The sequence below is a fragment of the Bos taurus genome, chromosome 5 (assembly GCF_002263795.3).
Source record: "Bos taurus isolate L1 Dominette 01449 registration number 42190680 breed Hereford chromosome 5, ARS-UCD2.0, whole genome shotgun sequence".
Taxonomy (NCBI): domain Eukaryota; kingdom Metazoa; phylum Chordata; class Mammalia; order Artiodactyla; family Bovidae; genus Bos; species Bos taurus.
The window spans coordinates 80,123,495-80,144,009 of NC_037332.1; the positions used below are offsets into that span (position 1 = coordinate 80,123,495).

The 20,515-nt window shown below is 39.8% G+C and overlaps 1 protein-coding gene across 1 annotated transcript in view; it reads left to right on the forward strand.

Moving 5' to 3' along the window:
* The first annotated feature begins 754 nt into the window (after positions 1-754).
* The window catches only part of OVCH1 (ovochymase 1), a 93,187-nt gene continuing 73,426 nt past the window's right edge, over positions 755-20,515 (forward strand). Inside the window, exons 1-7 of the mRNA XM_059887272.1 lie at positions 755-1,376; positions 1,664-1,761; positions 2,490-2,662; positions 5,634-5,729; positions 6,614-6,765; positions 8,543-8,835; positions 16,409-16,421. Coding sequence (XP_059743255.1) covers positions 1,242-1,376; positions 1,664-1,761; positions 2,490-2,662; positions 5,634-5,729; positions 6,614-6,765; positions 8,543-8,835; positions 16,409-16,421 — 960 coding nt within the window. The 5' untranslated portion in view covers positions 755-1,241. The remainder of the gene's footprint in view (positions 1,377-1,663; positions 1,762-2,489; positions 2,663-5,633; positions 5,730-6,613; positions 6,766-8,542; positions 8,836-16,408; positions 16,422-20,515) is intronic.

A 20,515-nucleotide genomic window follows, 5' to 3' on the forward strand; every position in this document is an offset into this window, starting at 1 on the left:
TCTGTCCTAGCATCTCCTGCATCTGACTCTGGCTCGCCTGCAAGGTTACCTCGCGCCTGTTTGCAGGAGTGAATGGCGGGGACGCGATGACACCTGGGCGGCCGAAGAGCAGCTGCGGCTGGGCTGGTCCTGAGGAGGGACACCTGTGCGCCCGGCTGCGCAGTAGATGCACCACCCACCTCCCCGGCTCGGAAGGACGGAGTGATGTAGGCAGGCGCTTCCGGGAGCTCAGAGCCCAGTGAGGCCGGAGCGCTTCTCTTCGCTGGTTTGCAGCGCGCATGCGTGTGGGCGAAGATGGACCGGTCACCACGCATGGGAGCCATACGCGCATTGCCCGGGGCTGTTTCACTCCTGCTGCTGCTGTTGCTGGCGGTCCACTCCCCGCCCAGCCGAGGTGAGCCAGGTCCTGGGTGTCTTTCCCTAGGCCAACAAAGCAACGGCCAGGTGTGCCCAAGAAGTGCCTGGGCCAAATATTCTTCTGAAATCTTTTAGATTCTGGAGTTCCTACTTTTTAGGCACATCTGTTAACTTTGCTGGTGCTAAAGATTTTCCTCCAAGGAAAGATAATCAAGTGGAAGTAACTTAAAATCCAGTGACTCTGTTTCAGAGCAGTGTATGTTCTCCAGTATCTTTCATTCCACCTAAATTATGCCATGCTAACCCTCCCAGAGAAGGCAATGTCACCCCCACTCCAGTACTCTTGTCTGGAAAATCCCATGGACGGAGGAGCCTGGTGGGCTGCAGTCCATGGGGTCTCAAAGAGTCTGACAAGGGTCGGACAGGACTGAACGACTTCACTTTCACTTTTCACTTTCATGCATTGGAGAAGGAAATGGCAACCCACTCCAGTGTTCTTGCCTGGAGAATCCCAGGGACGGAGGAGCCTGGTGGGCTGCTGTCTATGGGGTGGGACAGAGTCGGACACGACTGAAGTGACTTAGCAGCAGCAGGAGCAACCCTCCCAGGGAAAGCCCCGAATCCCTCACCAGAGGGAAAGGGGCCTCATTCAGTGGCCAGGTCTATTTTTGTTGAGGCAGCTCAGGCTGCAAAGGGCAGAGAGAGTCACCAGGCAAGTGCTAGTCAATGAGGTGTGACTAGGACAGTCTCAGGTCGGGGATATTTTGAGAAAAGGGGGCAGCCTGCCCCTGAGTGAACATCTGCACTGGGGGAACAAAACCCCAGAATGGAAATCTTGATAAAATGAACCCTGACATGAGGAGCGGTGTGTGTGTGTGACACATATGCTCTCCCACACAGGACTGAAGTACGGAATTCATGCAGTTGATTTGAAAAGTATAGAAACTGTCTTGGAATCTAGGTTCTTCTCTAGAATTAGTAGTTGGAGAAATTCAACAGTTGGTGGACACCCATGGCAGGTGAGTGTGATAAAGACATTGATTTCTTAATGAGCTAATGGTGAATTATTTCTCTATTTTTAGATACCATAACTCCAGCTTAACAGGTAATTTTACAATGGACCCCCACTTGACCTCACTGTCACAAAGTTTGCTTCATAAGAAATCTCTTACTAACCAGTTTATTGAATGTATCAGTATCTTAATGTGACATCATATTAGAAGAGTTGATTTCAAATGTTTCTGAAGGAGATGACATCTATGTGGAGATGTATATTAGTTGTGTTCCTAACTTTTTTCTTGGGCAGGTCTCCCTGAAATTAGGTGGACACCACTTCTGTGGAGGAAGTTTGATTCAAGATGATCTGGTTGTTACAGCAGTACATTGCCTGATTGGCCTCAATGAGTAAGTTGTGGATTTCCACTACTTATCAAACCTTGATCCATGGCAACTGGACTGGGACAGTCAATGCGCTAAATACTATGCATCGTTCAACCTTAGTCCCTTTCTTAATTTTTTCCATCTGGTCTACCTGCTGACTGACTCCTGATTCCCAGATGCTTGTGTGTAGCCCAAGATTTCTTGTGCTTTCTACTCTATTAATCGGAGACCTCAAAGATTCCACACATAATCTATGATTTGTAGAGTTAATGGAGGGTGGGTTGATGGTTACTGATTCTAATAAAGTATTAACATCGAATGTTAAGTGAATAAGCCAATGTTTTAATAATCTACTTTTCAGTAATTAGGAGGGAAAAATACTATTAAAAGAGGGTGCTAATAGGAGAAAAAGGACAGTAGGAACAACTTTTATATCTTGTTTAAAATGGTAGAGCGTATAGAGAGAGACTGGTTTATGTACAAAAGATACCTGAATATTTTATGCAGAACGATGAGTGACAGTAGAAGAGTTCACAGAATGTAAACACTCCATGATTGAAAACCATGACTTTTTATAGATAGCTATAATTTATAGAAATTATAACAATAGTAATAATTGCTAATAAAGTACATCTTCTTTTAAGATTTGGAAATCCCTAAAGATACATTAATCATGTTAATTACATGAAATCAAGACAGTCTTTTCTAGAGGAAAGGATTATACTTACTGAAAGATTTCTGTTTGGTTTTAGGAAGCAAATTAAGAGTCTGACAGTGACTGCTGGGGAGTACAACCTCTTTCAGAAGGATAAGGAGGAACAGAATATTCCTGTCTCAAAAATTATTATCCATCCTGAATACAACAGACTTGGATATATGAGTTTTAATATTGCACTGCTGTATCTAAAACTCAAAGTCAAGTTTGGTAAGTAGGGAGAGTTAGAATACAAAAGATGTAACGAAAAAAGCTATATTTATTAATTTTTACCAGTTAACTTTAATTTCTCTGTGTGTGTGTATATATATATAGTAATATTAGAATGGCTAAATTTTTTTCCTTAAAAATAATTTTGTTTAATCTATAACATATAAAAAGTGCTGCACAGGCTATAAGTACCAGCCACGACTTATGTATGCTTAATCAGCATTTTAAGTACTCCAGTGTCTTGGCTGGGCAATATTCTAGACCATCTACCTGTACTCATCTCTAACCAAGGAGTATGGGACATTTGAAAATGTCCTCAGATTTCTCCTTTCTGTCATTATTATGGACAAGATATTTGACACCATTCTCAGTACAGATAATCTAAGCATTCTAGACAAAATATTAAAAGCCTATTTTAAATACAGGAAAGGGAAGTGTTCAGTGACTAAAAACAATGAAAGAGAACAAATTCAAAGGAGTTAGCCAGACACTGAAGTTAAGTGACTGCCGTTGAAGCATCTAAATGATCTTTAAGAACTTATAACCTTAACTTTCCATGGAAGGAAACTTACTCCCATGCATGCGTGGGAGTAAGATATGGGAGCAGGGAGTCTGACTGGAACCTCCCATGTATGTAACCTGGGACTTCTTGAAAGGTGATTCTTTACAAGAGGAAGAGAAAGAGACAGGAAAATATGCCACATAAAGTGAGGGAATAAGGAAAATTCACCTGCTTGAACCTTGGCCCTGGATGGAGGGCTCTCAGAAATATCTATTTTCCTGAGCTAGCATTCATTCAGGTTTGCAGCTGGCATTCACATTGCCTGTCCCCAAAACTCTAAGCCAAGATTTTAAAGTTGTTCCAGGTGAGTAATTGGGTTTCTGGCAGAAGCAAAGGCAGTAAATTCTCTTTGAAGACATGAACCTTAAGTCTCAGCTTGAATGTACTCCCATAGAGCGTTAGTGATTGAGAGCACACACAATTAAAAGCATGCAGAGAAGGTTGCCACCAGAGTGCAAAGTAATCAACCGGAATCAGACGTTCCAAGATGACAGATGTTAAAATGATATACATAACTACAAAGTAAGTTTTAAGTTTAAATAAGTAAAAGTCTATAAAAAATGACTAACAAGAAACTATTAACTGAAAAGGAAGACTTGAAATGGAGTCAATAAAACTTAAAGATATGAACATAATTGGAATTGGTAACAATAGTTGAATTAAATAGAGACACTGACCATACTCATTGCTCATTCTTCTTTCTCTCACACTCTATATCGAATCCATCAGAAAAAGTCTATTGCTTCTGTCTCACCCTCTCCTCTCCTACATCCTGCTCCAGGCTCCCATCATTTCTTGCCTGGGTTAATTTGAATGGTCTCTTGAATCATCTCCAACTTCCTCTCTTGCATCCCTAATTTTTATTATTAACCCAGCAGCCAGAATAATACTTTTGAAATGTAAATCAGAGTATATTAGTCTACTCAAAACACTTTGGTGGTTCTCCATTACACTCAGATGCAAATCAGTATTCTTAGCTGACATCATCCATCATCCTAACCCTGTAGCCAACCTCTTTTTTTGTTCATTTTTTACTAGAATTTCTTTTGTTTAGTCTGCTCCAGACATCCTGGAATCCTCACTGTTCCTTAGACATATATGACATGATTCCACTGCGGGAAATTTCCATTTTGTTTTTTTCTTCTTCAGATACTTTCCACAGATATGACTGCCACAGATATGATTTCTTCCTCAACTTATTCAATGCTCTGCTCAAAGGAACTTGGCATGACTGCCATTTTACAAATTGCATCTCCCTTGCCATATTCCCTAATCCCCAGACTTATCATCCTTCTTATCCTTTCCTGATTTTTTTTTAAATCAGAGCACATATTACCTGATAGCTAAATTATTAGAATTACTTGTACTTCACCACAAACTCACTCTCTCTTTCTCTCTCACTCACACTTATTCATGCCCAGATCTACATTCTGTCAGGGCAGGGATTTTTCCTGATCATTTACTGAGGGCTAGAAGACCGCTTGCTACATGCTGCTGCTGCTGCTACTGCTAAGTTGCTTCAGTCATGTCCGACTCTGTGCGACCCCATAGACGGCAGCCCACCAGGCTCCCCGTCCCTGGGATTCTCCAGGCAAGAACACTGGAGTGGGTTGCAATTTCCTTCTCCAAAGCATGACAGTGAAAAGTGAAAGTGAAGTCGCTCAGTCGTGTCCGACTCCTAGCAACCCCATGGACTACAGCCTATCAGGCTCCTCCATTCATGGGATTTTCCAGGCAAGAGTACTGGAGTGGGGTGCCATTGCCTTCTCCACATAACAGTGCTCAATTACTTGAGTGAAAAACTATCCCTTAAGAACAAGTGAAGTGAAGTGAAAGTCGCACATTTGTGTCTGACTCTTTGCAAGCCCATGGACTACACAGTCCATGAAATTCTCTAGGCCAGAATACTGGAGTGGGTAGCCTTTCCCTTCTCCAGGGGATCTTCCCAACCCAGGGATCGAACCCAGGTCTCCCACATTGCAGGTGGATTCTTTACCAGCTGAGCCACTAGGAAGCCCAAGAATACTGGAGTGGGTAGCCTATCCCTTCTCCAGAGGATCTTCCTGACCTAAGAATCGAATTGGGGTTTCCCTCATTGAAGGCAGATCCTTTACCAACTGAGCTGTGAGGGAAGCCCCTTAAGAACAAGGGCACATCCTAAAATGTTGGTAGTTGGGGAAGGTCATTTTGGTACTTTTAACAATGAGTTGTTTTCCTTACTTGCACTTTCTAAATTTCTATAAATATGGGATAGTTCTTTTGAGAGAAGAAAAACCTTTAAAATATCATTACTTACATTTAGGAAGAAACTGTGAAAGCTATGACATCAACGAGATGTCAGTTTCCAAATAGATTTAGGATCACTTGTCTGTGACTCTTATGATTTTTTGTTATTGTTGTTTTTTTCAGGAACTACTGTTCAGCCAATCTGTATTCCCCATAGAGGTGATAAATTTGAAGAAGGAATTTTTTGCATGGCCAGTGGATGGGGCAAGATTTCAGAGAGTAAGAGACATCAAAAGAATGTAATATTTCTTCTAGGCTCCTTTACATGCCCATTGGAATCAGGAATTTTGTTGGTCTTAAATAATACATTTATCCTTGTTTTATCCTCTCTGAGTTCTAACTCAGGGAAGACTTCTGCTTGTCTTCACCAAAAAAAGGCTATACTTAAAGGCTCTACATAAAATTCCTCTGCTGCCATTTTGGTCAGGTGTATCAGGGTCAGGAATAGGAAGTAAATATAATAGATGAAGAATACAGTAAAGTAACAATAGTTCAGCTTCCTTATCTTTGGTATTGTGTTTTTTAAAAAGCGAAGAACGTTACAAAATATTGCCTTTACTGACTAAAGTTTTCCTCTTGAGGAAACATTTAAACATATATTCAGAGAAGCTACGATTGCCTGCTGCTGCTGCTAGGTCACTTCAGTCGTGTCCGACTCTGTGCGACCCCATAGACGGCAGCCCACCAGGCTCCCCTGTCCCTGGGATTCTCCAGGCAAGAACACTGGAGTGGGTTGCCATTTCCTCCTCCAATGCATGAAAGTGAAAAGTGAAAGTGAAGTCACTCAGTCGTGTCCGACTCCTAGCGACCCCATGGACTGCAGCCTACCAGGCTTCTCCGTCCATGGGATTTTCCAGGCAAGAGTACTGGAGTGGGGTGCCATCGCCTTCTCCAACAATTGCCTATGTTACATTAAAAATCTGATTTAAAAAAAGCCCTTTGTCACTAGTGTAAGATTTTAGGGAAAAATATCATTCAGAGCTATAAAAAAAATTACTTCTACATTTTGGTTAAACATCTGCCAGTTCTAAACTTGTAAGCTTGTTATTGGTTTCTTTAAGTAGGGACAGTTGTTGACCAACTAACCAGTCCCTTCTCCACAGCATCAGAATATTCAAATATCCTACAGGAAGTGGAAGTTCCCATTATGGATGACAGAAGATGCGGTGCCATGCTCAGGGGCATGAACCTTCCTCCCCTGGGGAGGGACATGTTGTGTGCCAGTTTTCCTGATGGGGAAAAGGATGCCTGCCAGGTAATAAGCATTGTTGTTGTCGGTCAGTTGCCCAGTCATATCCAACTCTTTGTGACCCTATGGACTGCAGCGCACTAGTCCTCCTAGCATAAACCAGTCCAGTTATTCACCCACTATCACCTGGATGAGAGTGCCTTCTGCGCTGCTTTTGAGGGGTTACTTCTTTAAGATTTTGCTTTTCCCTCATCTTTCCATCTGATTGCTACTGAAAAACTTTCCTTGACCAGAGCTGAGAGAGTTCTTTTCTATCCCACGTGCATTCTTACCCCTGTACCTCTTTGTGGGGGAGTGAAGAGGTCAGGCAAGGAAGGTGGTTTCAACATTTCCAGCCTAACGAAATCAAACAAGATAACCACCTTGGCAAATGAATTAGGCTAGCTGTGATTATTTTTCATTCTACCTTTTGTTAAACATTTTAACTTTTCTCAAGCTTTAGTGAGGAATGCAATGTTTACACAGAGTTTGACCAAAGATAGGCAGTGGCACCCACTCCAGTACTCTTACCTAGAAAATCCCATGGACGGAAGAGCCTGGTAGGATCTCCAAGGGATCACTAAGAGTCAGATACGACTGAGCGACTTCACTTTCACTTTTCACTTTCATGCATTGGAGAAGAAAGTGGCACCCCACTCCAGTATTCTTGCCTGGAGAATCCCAGGGACGGGGGAGCCTGGTGGGCTGCCATCTATGGGGTCGCACAGAGTCGGACACGACTGAAGTGACTTAGCAGCAGCAGCAGCATAGCTACAGTAACTGTGGGGTTAAAGATGTTGTATACGACAACATTCCAAGGCCAACACAACAACTTCACAAAGAAGACCAACTCTGACAAGAAAGGAAAGGGAGGCCAGTTTGTGATAGATGTGGATTTTAAGCTTTAATTATAATTGTTTTTCTTAAAATGGAGGACCAGGGAGTCTTTATTCTTTGCCGACAAGCAGCTTGAAACTGCATTGGGGAGCTCTCTAAAATTTTCTGTTGGGAAGATGTTTAATTTTTCTTCTAGGGGGTGACAGAATAAGGGCCAGGGAGAGTTTGGTAGGAAGGAGATAGACATTTACAATTATTCTGCTTTCTAAATTGGAATATAGGTAGACTTACTGTCTCATCCTTTACAGGTAAGTATTTTCTGGATAAAGTTGTCACTTCTGTGCCTTTTGTGGGGATTCAATCTGATACCAATTGGCATGTGTTTTCAAAGCAGCACATTGTTATGAAGAATTATTAAAGAAAAGATCCTGAAAGTGTGGCTCCTTTATCCTCTAGTCTCAGAGCCAATGGATCCTTTATATATAGCCCCTGGGACAAAATAAGTTTCCCAGGCATTCTATTTTAAAAGCCTTGAGCCATTGCGTGAACTTGGGGGCTCTATTCACTGGTATTGTGGGCTTGGAATGTGATCCAGTCTTCCCTAGAATGCTATAGTGGAAGCATTATCTGTGAACTATCTAAGCGTTTATCTGTGAACTCCCCCTCCTCCTTCCATTGATTTTGAATTGTTCCCAAAAGACTAGAAGGAAGAGAGAAATTAAAGGTTAGCTTGACAAGATTGCGTGGAGTGAGTGGAAGGAGTTTACATCTGAATAAAAGGATAGTCCTTTGAAACCAATGATGAAGAAACAAAATGATGAACACAAAACGTTGATGAATAATGACCATTGAGTTTTTATGCTTCTACTACTTCTCTCTCTGAGATGAGGGCTGATCTTTTTGCACCTGATAAAGTATTTTTAACTTGTAACTGTTTTAAAATTTCCTCTTTTCTCTACCATAAAAGAGGGACTCTGGAGGCCCACTTGTTTGTAGAAGAGATGATGGAGTCTGGGTTCTTGCTGGGATAACTTCCTGGGCAGCTGGTTGTACTAGAGTTTGGAATCCTTTCAGAAATAAGCAGAGAAAGGCATCACCTGGCATTTTCTCCAAGGTATTTGTGTTGATGGATTTTATCACACAGACCATGACAGGTGAGTGTAATTTCTGTGGATTCTTCCTTCCTCATCCACTGCAACTCAAAAAAATGATCATGCCTATTTCAAGGATACCCTATGTTGCATATATAATCAGAAATAAGCTTTAAAATAAGAAGATGGCTGGGTTTTGTTCTTAATCCAGTGTATATAAATTTTTAACTCTGATTTCATGAACAATAATACCTGTCAATTTAACTTGAACATCAACTGGATCGTCAAGTTTATGGTCATGTAGATTTTCATGAGATATGTTTTTTGTACTTAGGAGATTTTAAAATAGTTTTTGAGAATAGTCTCATTAGAAGATTCTTTTTTATAAATTTATTCTTTTTTTAATTGAAGGATAATTGCTTTACAGAATTTTCTATTTTCTGTCAAACCTCAACATGAATCAGCCATAGATATACATATATCCCCTCCCTTTTGAACTTCCCTCCCCATCCCACCCCTCTAGGTTGATACAGAGCCCCTGTTTGAGTTTCCTGAGCCATACAGCAAATTCCTGTTGGCTATCTATTTTACATATGGTAATACGTTTCCATGTTACTCTTTCCATACATCTCCTTCTCTCCTCCCCTCTCCCCAAGTCCATAGGCCTATTCTCTATGTCTGTTTCTCCATTGCTGCCTTATAAATAAATTCTTCAACACCATTTTTCTAGATTCTGTATATATGCATTAGAATACAGTATTTAGCTTTCTCTTTCTGACTTACTTCACTCTGTATAATAGTTTCTAGGTTCATCCACCTCATTAGAACGGACTCAAATGCATTCGTTTTTATGCCCGAGTAATATTCCATTGTGTTTATGTACCACAACTTCTTTATCCATTCGTCTGTTGATGGGCATCTAGGTTGCTTCCATGTTCTAGCTATTGTAAATAGTGCTGCAATGAATAATGGGATACATGTGTGTTTTTCAATTTTGGTTTCCTCAGGGTATATGCCTAGGAGTGGGATTGCTGGGTCATATGGTGGTTTTATTCCTAGATTTTTTTAAGGGATCTCCATACCGTCTTCCATAGTGGCAGTATCAATTTACATTCCTACCAACAGTGCAAGAGCATTCCCTTTTCTCCACACCCTCTCCAGCATTTATTGTTTGTAGACTTTTTGATGATGAACATTCTGACTGGTGTGAGGCAATTTTTCATTGTAGTTTTGATTTGCATTTCTCTAATAATGAGTGATGTTGAGCACCTTTTCATGTGTTTGTTAGCCATCTGTATGATCTTTGGAGAAATGTCTGTTTAGGTCTTCTTCCCTCTATTTTATTGGGTTGTTCATTTTTCTGATATTGAGTTGTATGAGCTGCTTGTATATTTTGGAAATTAATCCTCCCCTTGTCAGTTGTTTCATTTGCTATTATTTTCTCCGATTCTGAGTGTTGTCTTTTCACCTTGCTTATAGTTTCCTTTGCTCTGCAAAAGCTTTTAAGTTTAATCAGGTCCCACTTGTTTACTTTTGCTTTTATTTCCATTACTCTAGGAGATGGGTCATAGAGGATCTTGCTTTATGTCATCGAGTGTTTTGCCTATGTTTTCCTCCAAGAGTTTTATAGTTTCTGGTCTTACATTTAGGTCTTTAATCCATTTTGAGTTTGTGTATGGTATTAGGAAGTGTTCTAATTTCATTCTTTTACATGTAGCTCTCCAGTTTTCCCAGAACCATTTATTGAAGAGGCTGTCTTTTCCCCATTGTATATTCTTGCCTCCTTTGTCAAAAATAAGATAGCCATAGGTGTATGAGTTTTTTCCTGGGGTTTCTATCTTGTTCCATTACCCTATATTTCTGTTTTTGTGCCAGTACCATCCTGTCTTGATGACTGTAGCTTTGTAGTATAATCTGAAGTCAAGAGATTGATTCCTCCAGCTCCAGTCTTTCTCAAGACTGCTTTGATTATTCAGGGTCTTTTGTATTTCCATATGAATTGTGAAATTTTTGTTCTAGTTCTGTGAAAAATGCCATTGGTAATTTGATAGAGATCGAATCTGTAGATTGCTTTTGGTAGTATAGTCATTTTCACAATATTGATTCTTCCTACCCAGGAACGTGGAATATCTCTCCATCTGTTTATGTTGTTCTTTGATTTCCTTCATTAGTGTCTTATAATTTTCTGTGTACAGTTCTTTTGTCTCCTTAGGTAAGTTTATTCCTAGATATTTAATTCTTTTTGTTACAAAGGGGAATGGGATTGATTCCTTAATTTCTCTTTCTAATTTTTCAGTTAGTATATAGAAATGCAAGTGATTTCTGTGTATGTATTGATTTTGTATCTTGCAACTTTGCTAAATTCACTGATTATCTCTAGTAATTTTCTGATACTATGCTTAGGGTTTTCTATGTACAGTATCATGTCATTTTCAAACAGTGAGAGCTTTACATCTTCTTTTTCAATCTGGATTATTTTATTTCTTTTACTTCTCTGATTGCTGTAGCTAGGACTTTCAGAACTATGTTGAATAATAGTGGTGAAAGTGAACACCCTTGTCTTGTTCCTAATCTCAGAGGGAATGCTTTCACTTTTTCACCATTAAGAATAATGTTTGCTGTGGGCTTATCATATATGGCCTTTACTATGTTAAGGTAGTTTCCTTCTATGCCCATTTTTTGAAGAGTTTTAATCATAAATGGGTGCTGAATTTTGTCAAAGGCTTCTTCTGCATCTATTTGAGATTATCATATGGTTTTTATCTTTCAATTTGTTAATATGGTGTATCACATTGATTGATTTGCATATATTGAAGAATCCTTGCATCCCTGGAATAAACCCAATTTGATCTTGGTGTATGAGCTTTTGGATGTGTTGCTGAATTCTGTTTGATAAAATTTTGTTGAGGATTTTTGCATCTATGTTCATCAGTGATATTGGCCTATAGTTTTCTTTTTTGTGTGTTGTCTTTGGTTTTGGTATCAAGTGATGGTGGCCTCATAGAATGAGTTTGGAAGTGTTCCTTTCTCTGAAATTTTTTGAAAGAGTTTTAAAAAGATAGGCATTAGCTCTTCTCTAAATGTTTGGTAGAATTCTCCTGTGAAGCCATCTGGTCCTGAGCCTTTTGTTTTTGGGAGATTTTTGATCACAGCTTCAGTTTCAGTGCTTGTAATTGGGTTGTTCATAATTTCTATTTCTTTTTTTTTTTTAACTTTACATAATTGTATTAGTTTTGCCAAATATCAAAATGAATCCACCACAGGTATACATGTGTTCCCCATCCTGAACCCTCCTCCCTCCCCATACCATCCCTCTGGGTCGTCCCAGTGCACTAGCCCCAAGCATCCAGTATCATGCTTCTTCCTGGTTCAGTCTTGGAAGATTGAACTTTTCTAAGAATCTGTCCACTTCTTCCAGGTTATCCATTTTATTGCCATATAGTTGTTCATAATAGTCTCTTATAATCCTTTGTATTTCTGCATTGTCTGTTGTAACCTCTCCTTTTTCACTTCTAATTTTGTTGATTTGATTCTTCTCTCTTTCTTGATGAGTCTGGCTAAAGGTTTGTTAATTTTATCTTCTCAAAGAACCAGCTTTTAGTTTTATTAATCTTTACTATTATTTCTTTCATTTCTTTTTCATTTATTTCTGCAAATCTTTATTATTTCTTTCTTTCTACTAACTTTGGGGGTTTTTTGTTCTTTTTCCAGTTGTTTTAGGTATGAAGTTAGGTTGTCTATTTGATGTTTTTCTTGTTTCTTGAGGTAGGATTGTATTGCAGTCAACTTCCCTCTTAGAACTGCTTTTGCTTCATCCCATAGGTTTTGAGTTGTTGTGTTTTCATTGTCATTTGTTTATAGAAATTTTTTTATTTCCTTTTTGATTTCTTAAGTAATTTGTTGGTTATTTAGAAACATATTGTTTAATCTTCATATGTTTGTGTTTCTTACAGTTTTTTTCTTGTAATTGATATCTAGTCTCATAGCACTGTGGTCAAAGAAGATGCCTGATATGATTTCAGTTTCCTTAATTTTACTGAGGTTTGATTTGTGACCCAAGATGTGGTCTATCCTGGAGAATGTCCTATGTGCACTTAAGAAGATGGTGTGTTCTTCTACATTTGGATGGAATATCCTGAAGATATCAAAGAGATCCACCTCATCTATGCATCATTTAAGATTTGTGTCTCCTTATCAATTTTTGTTTTGAGATCTGTCCATTGGTGTGAGTAGGGTGTTAAAGTCTTCTGCTATTATTGTGTTACTGTCAATTTCTCCTTTTATGTCTGTTAGTGTTTGTCTTATGTATTGAGGTGCTCCTATGTTGGGTAAATAGATATTTGCAATTGTTATGTCTTGCTCTTGGATTGATCCCTTGATCATTATGTAGTGTCCTTCCTTATCTCTTGTAATCTTCTTTATTTTAAGGTCTATTTTGTCTGATATGACGATTGCTACTCCAGCTTTCTTTTGCTTCCCATTTGCATGGGATATATTTTTGCATTCTCTCACTTTCAGTCTATATGTGTCTTGGAGTCTGAAGTGGGTTTCTTGAAGACAGCATATGCTGCTGCTGCGGCTAAGTCACTTCAGTCGTGTCCGACTCTGTGCAACCCCATAGACGGCAGCCCACCAGGCTCCCCCATCCCTGGGATTCTCCAGGCAAGAACACTGGAGTGGGTTCCCATTTCCTTCTCCAATGCATGAAAATGAAAAGTGAAAGTGAAGTCACTTAGTCATGTCCGACTCTTAGCGACCCCATGAACTGCAGCCTACCAGGCTCCTCCATCCATGGGATTTTCCAGGCAAGAGTACTGGAGTAGGGTGCCATTTCCTTCTCCAAGACAGCATATAGATGGGTCTTATTTTTGTATCCATTTAGCCAGTCTGTGTCTTTTGGTTGGAGCATTTAATCTGTTTACCTTTAAAGTAATTATTGATATACATTGCCATTTATTGCCATTCCTATTGCCATTTTCTTAATGGTTTGGGATTGATTTCGTAGATCTTTTTCTTCTTTTGTATTTCTTGACTATATAAGTCCCTTTAAGATTTGTTGTAAAGCTGGTTTGGTGGTACTGAATTCTCTTAACTTCTGCTTGTCTAAAAAGCTTTTGATTTCTCCATCAATTTTGAATGAGATCCTTGCTGGGTGCAGTAATCTTGGTTGTAGATTTTTCCCTTTCTTCTTTAAATATATCCTGCCATTCCCCTCTGGCCTGAAGAGTTTCTGCTGAAATAGCAGCTGTTAAACGTATGGGATTTCCCTTGTATGTTACTTGTTGCTTTTCCCTTGCTGCTTTTAATATTCTTTCTTTGTGTTTAGTCTTTGTTAGTTTAATTAATATGTGTCTTGGTGTGTTTCTCCTTGGGTTTATCCTGTACAGGACCCTTTGCACCTCTTGAACATGACTATTTCTTGTTCTATGTTGCGGAAATTTTCAACTATAATCTCTTCAAAAATTTTCTCATACCTTTTCTTTTTCTCTTCTTCTGGGACCTCTATAATTCAAATATTGGTGTATTTGATAGCCTCCCAGAGGTATGCTACAGCTTCAGATATTCTACTATTGATTCCTTCTAGAGTATTTTTAATATCACTAATTGTATTGTTTGTCTCTATATGTTTATTCTTTAATTCTTGTAGGTCTTTGTTAACTGATTTTTGCATTTTCTCCAATCTGTTTTCAAAGTTTTTGATAGGGTGAGATTTGTGCTGAGTAAGTTTGTTTTTCCTCTGATGGGCAAGGCTGAGTGAGGTGGTAATCCCGTCTGTTGATGATTGGGTTTGTATTTTTGTTTTGTTTGTTGTTTAGATGAGACATTCTGCACAGGGTGCTACTGTTGGTGGGGTGATGCTGGGTCTTGTATTCAGGTGGTTTCCTTTGTGTGACTTCTCACTATTTGATACTCCTCAGGGTTAGTTCTCTGGTAGTCTAGGGTCTTGGAGTCAGTGCTCCCACTCCAAAGGCTCAGGGCTTGATCTTTGGTCAGGAACAAAGATTTCACAAGTGGTTTGTTATGGCATTAAGTGAGATCAAAACAAATACCCAAAAATGAGAAACCAAAGATGAACCTCAGAAAATGGCAGTTACAAAATTAGGCAAATAATAATTAAAATAATAGAATATACACACATACATATATACCTATAAGTGAAATCAAAACAGTCCAACAAAAACAAAGTACAATAGATTGACCTGGCGAATGAAGAAAACCAAAAATTATACCTACTGGTTAAGAACAAGATTCTTTTTTAATTTATCCAGTTAACATTTTTTTTTCTAAACTAGTGAAGAGCACTAAAAATAAATCACTCCTCTTCTGCTTCTCCCATTCACCCTTGTTAATTTTACTTCGCAAGAGTGAAAACATAAGGCAGGCTTTGAAGAGTTATTTTTGTTCTGTGGCACTAAAATCTAGATTAGGAAAATAAATATGGGTCTGGAGATGTCAAACTGTCCTCGAATATTTGGGAAGACAAAGAAGTAAATGAACAGTTGTGATAAAATGTAAAGTTCTAACTCTACTGGCTATCTATTATGGTGATGTATATGTTTCAGTGCTATTCTCTCAAATCATCCCATCCTCTCCTCCTCCTACTGAGTCCAAAAATCTGTCTCCTTTACTGCCTTGCACGTAGGACCATAGGTACCATCTTTCTAGATTCCATATACAGGTATTAATATGCAAAATTTGTCTTTCTTTTTCTGACCCACTTCACTGTATAACAGGCTTAACCTGGAGGGATGGGGTAGAAGGGAGCTGGGAGGGGGGTTCAGTAGGGAGGGGACACATGTGTGCCTATGACTGATTCATGCTGATATATGCAAAAACAATCACAATATTGTAAAGTAATTATCCTCCAATTAAATAATTTTTTTTTAAGGTGAAGTTCAAAGTTCAAAGGACTGAGGAGAGGTCTAAGGAGCTCAATTCTGAGGGACCCAGAAGGTTTGCCATAAAAGGGGGCAGCATCTGCTTAAGAAAATGGCACAGAGAGAGGTCTAAGGAGCTCAATTCTGAGGGACCCAGAAGGTTTGCCATAAAAGGGGGCAGCATCTGCTTAAGAAAATGGCACAGAGGTTAGCCTCTGAAGAATAAAGAGGCATACGGAAACACAACTTACAAGAATAAGTAGTTTAGTAGAACCAAATTTGTTAGAGGCCAAGACCCAGAGCTGCAGAAAACAGTGTTCCCTCCCTCCCTCCCTCCATCCTTCCCTCCCTCCATCCTTTCCCCCTCCTCCATCCTTCCCCCACTCCATCCTTCCTTCCTTCCATCCTTCCCTTCCTCCAGCCTTCCCCCCTCCATCCTTCCCCACTCCATCCTTCCGTCCCTCCCTCCTTCCATTCCTTCCTCCCTCTCCCATTCTAGTCCAAGATCAGCCACCTAGCTGATAATTTTAAAAGCAACTCTGCTGCTGGTCCAGCTGAATGCAAGAGCCCACCTCTCAGTTCACTTTCATTTCGTCTTCAGAATAAATGTGTTCTGTTCATTGCCATGATCACAGGGAGAACTTGTCTCCTGGTAGCAATTCTATTCGGTTTTCATCACCTAGAAGAAAAAGTTAAAAGGTTAGCAAGCCCTGAACAAATGTTAACGATACCAACATTTTAAAATGGCAATGAAATCAGGCAATAACCATCAATTCCATAGTCAAATGAATATCAGAATGTGACAAGTAACTTAGTTAAACAGCACCTGCTTAATATCATCCTTCTAATCTTCTCATTCCCTAGTTGCCTGTTCTCAGTAAGTTCAGTTCAGTCACTCAGTCATGTCCAACTCTTTGCCACCCCATGGACTGCAGCATGCCAGGCTTCCCTGTCCATCACCAAATCCTGGAGCTTACTCAAATTCATGTCCATTGAGTCAGTGATGCCATCCAACCATCTCATCCTCTGTTGTCCCCTTCTCCTCTCACCTTCAATCTTTCCCAGCATCAGGGTCTTTTCAAAGGAGTCAGTCTTCACATCAGGTAACCAAAGTATTGGAGTTTCAGCTTCAGCATCAGTCCTTCCAATGAATATTCAGGCTGATTTCCTTTAGGATTGACTGGTTGGATCTCCTTGCAGTTCAAGAGACTCTCAAGAGCCTTCTACAACACTAAGGTTCAAAAGCATCAATTCTTCAGCACTCAGCTTTCTTTATAGTCCAAATCTCACATCCATACAGGACTACTGGAAACACCATAGCTTTGACTAGATGGACCTTTATCGGCAAAATAATGTCTCTGTTTTTTAATATGCTATCTAGGCTGGTCATAGCTCTTCTTCCAAGGAGCAAGTGTCTTTTAATTTCATGGCTGCAGTCACTGTCTGCAGTGATTTTGGAGCCCCCCAAAATAAAGTCATCCACTGTTTCCCCATCTATTTGCCATGAAGTGATGGGACCGTATGCCATGATCTTCATTTTCTTTTTTTTTTTTTTTTATTTTTTTTTATTCTTCCAATTTTATTTTATTTTTAAACTTTACATAATTGTATTAGTTTTGCCAAATATCAAAATGAATCCGCCACAGGTATACATGTGTTCCCCATCCCGAACCCTCCTCCCTCCTCCCTCCCCATACCATCCCTCTGGGCCGTCCCAGTGCACCAGCCCCAAGCATCCAGCATCATGCATCGAACCTGGACTGGCAACTCGTTTCACACATGATATTTTACATGTTTCATTGCCATTCTCCCAAATCTTCCCACCCTCTCCCTCTCCCACAGAGTCCATAAGACTGTTCTATACATCACTGTCTCTTTTGCTGTCTCGTACACCGGGTTATTGTTACCATCTTTCTAAATTCCATATATATGCGTTAGAATACTGTATTTATGTTTTTCCTTCTGGCTTACTTCACTCTGTATAATAGGCTCCAGTTTCATCCACCTCATTAGAACTGATTCAAATGTATTCTTTTTAATGGCTGCATTTTCTGAATGTTAAGTTTTAAGCCAAGTTATTCACTCTCTTCTTTCACTTTCATTAAGAGGCTCTTTAGTTCCCCTTCACTTTCTGCCATAAGGGTGGTGTCATCTGCATATCTGAGGTTATTGATATTTCTCCCAGCAATCTTGATTACAGCTTCTGCTTCATCCAGCCCAGAATTTTGTACGATGTACTCTGCATGTAAGATAAATAAGCAGGGTGACAATACACAGCCTTGATGTACTCCTTTCCCAATTTAGAACCCAGTCTGTTGTTCCATGTCCAGTTCTAACTGTTGCTTCTTGACCTGCATACAGATTTATCAGGAGACAGGTAAGGTGGTCTGGTATTCCCATCTCTTTAAGACTTTTCCACAGTTTGTTGTGATCTACACAGTGAAAGGCTTTGGCATAGTCAATAAAGCAGAAGTAGATATTTTTCTGGAACTCTCTTGCTTTTTTGATGATCCAACAGATGTTAGCAATTTGATCTCTCATTCCTCTGCCTTTTCTAAATCCCCTTTGAACATCTGAAAGTTCATGGTTCACGTACTGTTGAAGCCTAGCCTGGAGAATTTTGAACATTACTTTGCTAGTGTGTGAGATGAGTGCAATTGTGTGGTAGTTTGTGAGTTCTTTGGCATTGCCTTTCTCTTGGATTGGAATGAATACTGACCTTTTCCAGTCCTGTGGCCACTCCTGGGTTTTCCATATTTGCTGACATATTGAGTGCAGCACTTTCACAGCATCATCTTTTAGAATTTGAAATAGTTCAGCTGGAATTCCATCACCTGCATTAGCTTTGTTTGTGGTGATGCTTCCTTAGGCCCACTTGACTTCACATCCCAGAATGTCTGGCTTTAGGTGAGTGATCACACCATCATGGTTATCTGGGTTGTGAAGATCTTTTTTATATAGTTCTGCTGTGTTTTCTTGCCTCCTCTTTTTAATATCTTCTGCTTCTGTTAGGTCCATACCATTTCTGTCATTTATCGTGCCCATCTTTGCATGAAATGTGCCCTTGGTATCTCTAATTTTTTTGAAGAGATCTCTAGTCTTTCCCACTCTATTGTTTTCCCTATATTTCTTTTCATTGATTGCTGAAGACGACTTTCTTATCTCTCCTCACTATTCTTTGGAACTCTGCATTCAAATGGGTGTATCTTTCCTTTTCCCCTTTGCCTTTAGCTTCCCTATTTTCCTCAGCTATTTGTGAGGCCTTCTCAGACAACCGTTTTGTCTTTTTGCATTTCTTTTTCTTGGAGATAGTCTTGATCACTGCCTCCTGTACAATGTCACGAATCTCTGTTCATAGGTCTTCAGGCACTCTGTCTATCAGATCTAATCCCTTGAATCTATTTCTCACTTCCACTGTATAATCATAAGGGATTTGATTTAGGTCATACCTGAATGGTCTGGTGGTTTTCGCTACTTTCTTCAATTTAATCTGAATTTTTCAATAATAAGTTCATGAGCCACAGTCAGCTCCCGGTCTTGTTTTTGCCGACTGTAGAGAGCTCCTCCATCTTCAGCTGCAAAGAATGTAATCAATCTGATTTCAATATTGACCATCTGGTGATGTCCACGTGTAGAGTCACCTCTTGTGTTATTGGAAGAGGGTGTTTGCTATAACCAGTGCATTCTCTTGGCAAAACTCTGTTAGCCTTCGTCCTGCTTCATTTTGTACTCCATACTTGCTGTTACTCCAGATATCTCTTGACTTCCTACTTTTGCATTCCAGTCCTCTATGATGAAAAGGACATCTTTTTTGGGTGTTAGTTCTAGAATGTCTTGTAGGTTTTCATAGAACCATTCAACGTCACCTTTTTCAGCATTACCAGTTGGGGCATAGAGTTGGATTACTGTGATTTGAATGGTTTTCCTTGGAAACGAACAGAGATTATTCTGTCATTTTTGAAATTGCACCCAAGAACTGCATTTTGGACTCTCTTGTTGACTATGAGGGCTACTCCATTTCTTCTAAGGGATTCTTGCCCACATTAGTAGATATAATGGTCATCTGAATTAAATTTGCCCATTCCAGTCCATTTTAGTTCACAGATTCCTAAAATGTCTATGTTCACTCTTGCCATCTCCTGTTTGACCACTTCCAATTTACCTTGATTCATGGACCTAACCGGAGAAGGAAATGGCACCCCACTCCAGTACTTTTGCCTGGAAAATCTCATGGATGGAGGAGCCTGGTAGGCTACAGTCCATGGGGTCACTAAAAGTCGGATATGACTGAGCGTCTTCACTTTCACTTTTCACTTTCATGCATTGGAGAAGGAAATGGCAACCCACTCCAGTGTTCTTGCCTGGAGAATCCCAGGGACGGGGGAGCCTGGTGGGCTGCCATCTATGGGGTCACACAGAGTCGGACACGACTGAAGTGACAGCATGGACCTAACATTGCAGGTTCCTATGTAATATTGTTCTTTACAGCATTGGACTTTACTTCCATCACTAGTCACATAGGATGTCTAGTTAATATTTATTGATTATTTACCCTGTACCAGGTATGGACTAACCACTTCACATACAGTATTACTTTATTCCTCAGAATAAACCTAAAAGGTTTGTATAGTCTTCTGCTTTTCACAGATGAGGGAATAGAGGCTTAGAGGAGTTCAGTAACTTTCCCAAAGATGCATAGCTGGCATGAGGTAGAGCCAAAGTTCAAACCCTAGCAGTAACATAGAAGATGGCAATCGAGGTTAGGGGTAAACTCACTTGGAGGAGAGTGTGAGCAAGTCATTGTAAGAGTTTATTCTGACATTGCTTGATTGGTTATGTTGTAGGGGAGGAGGTATGTGAAGAAAATTTCCAGCATGATTTTCAGGATTCTAGCTTGAGTGGCTGGATGGATGGTAGAGTCATTAAATGATACGGGGAAGCATTGCAAGACCATCTTGACTGTTAAAATCA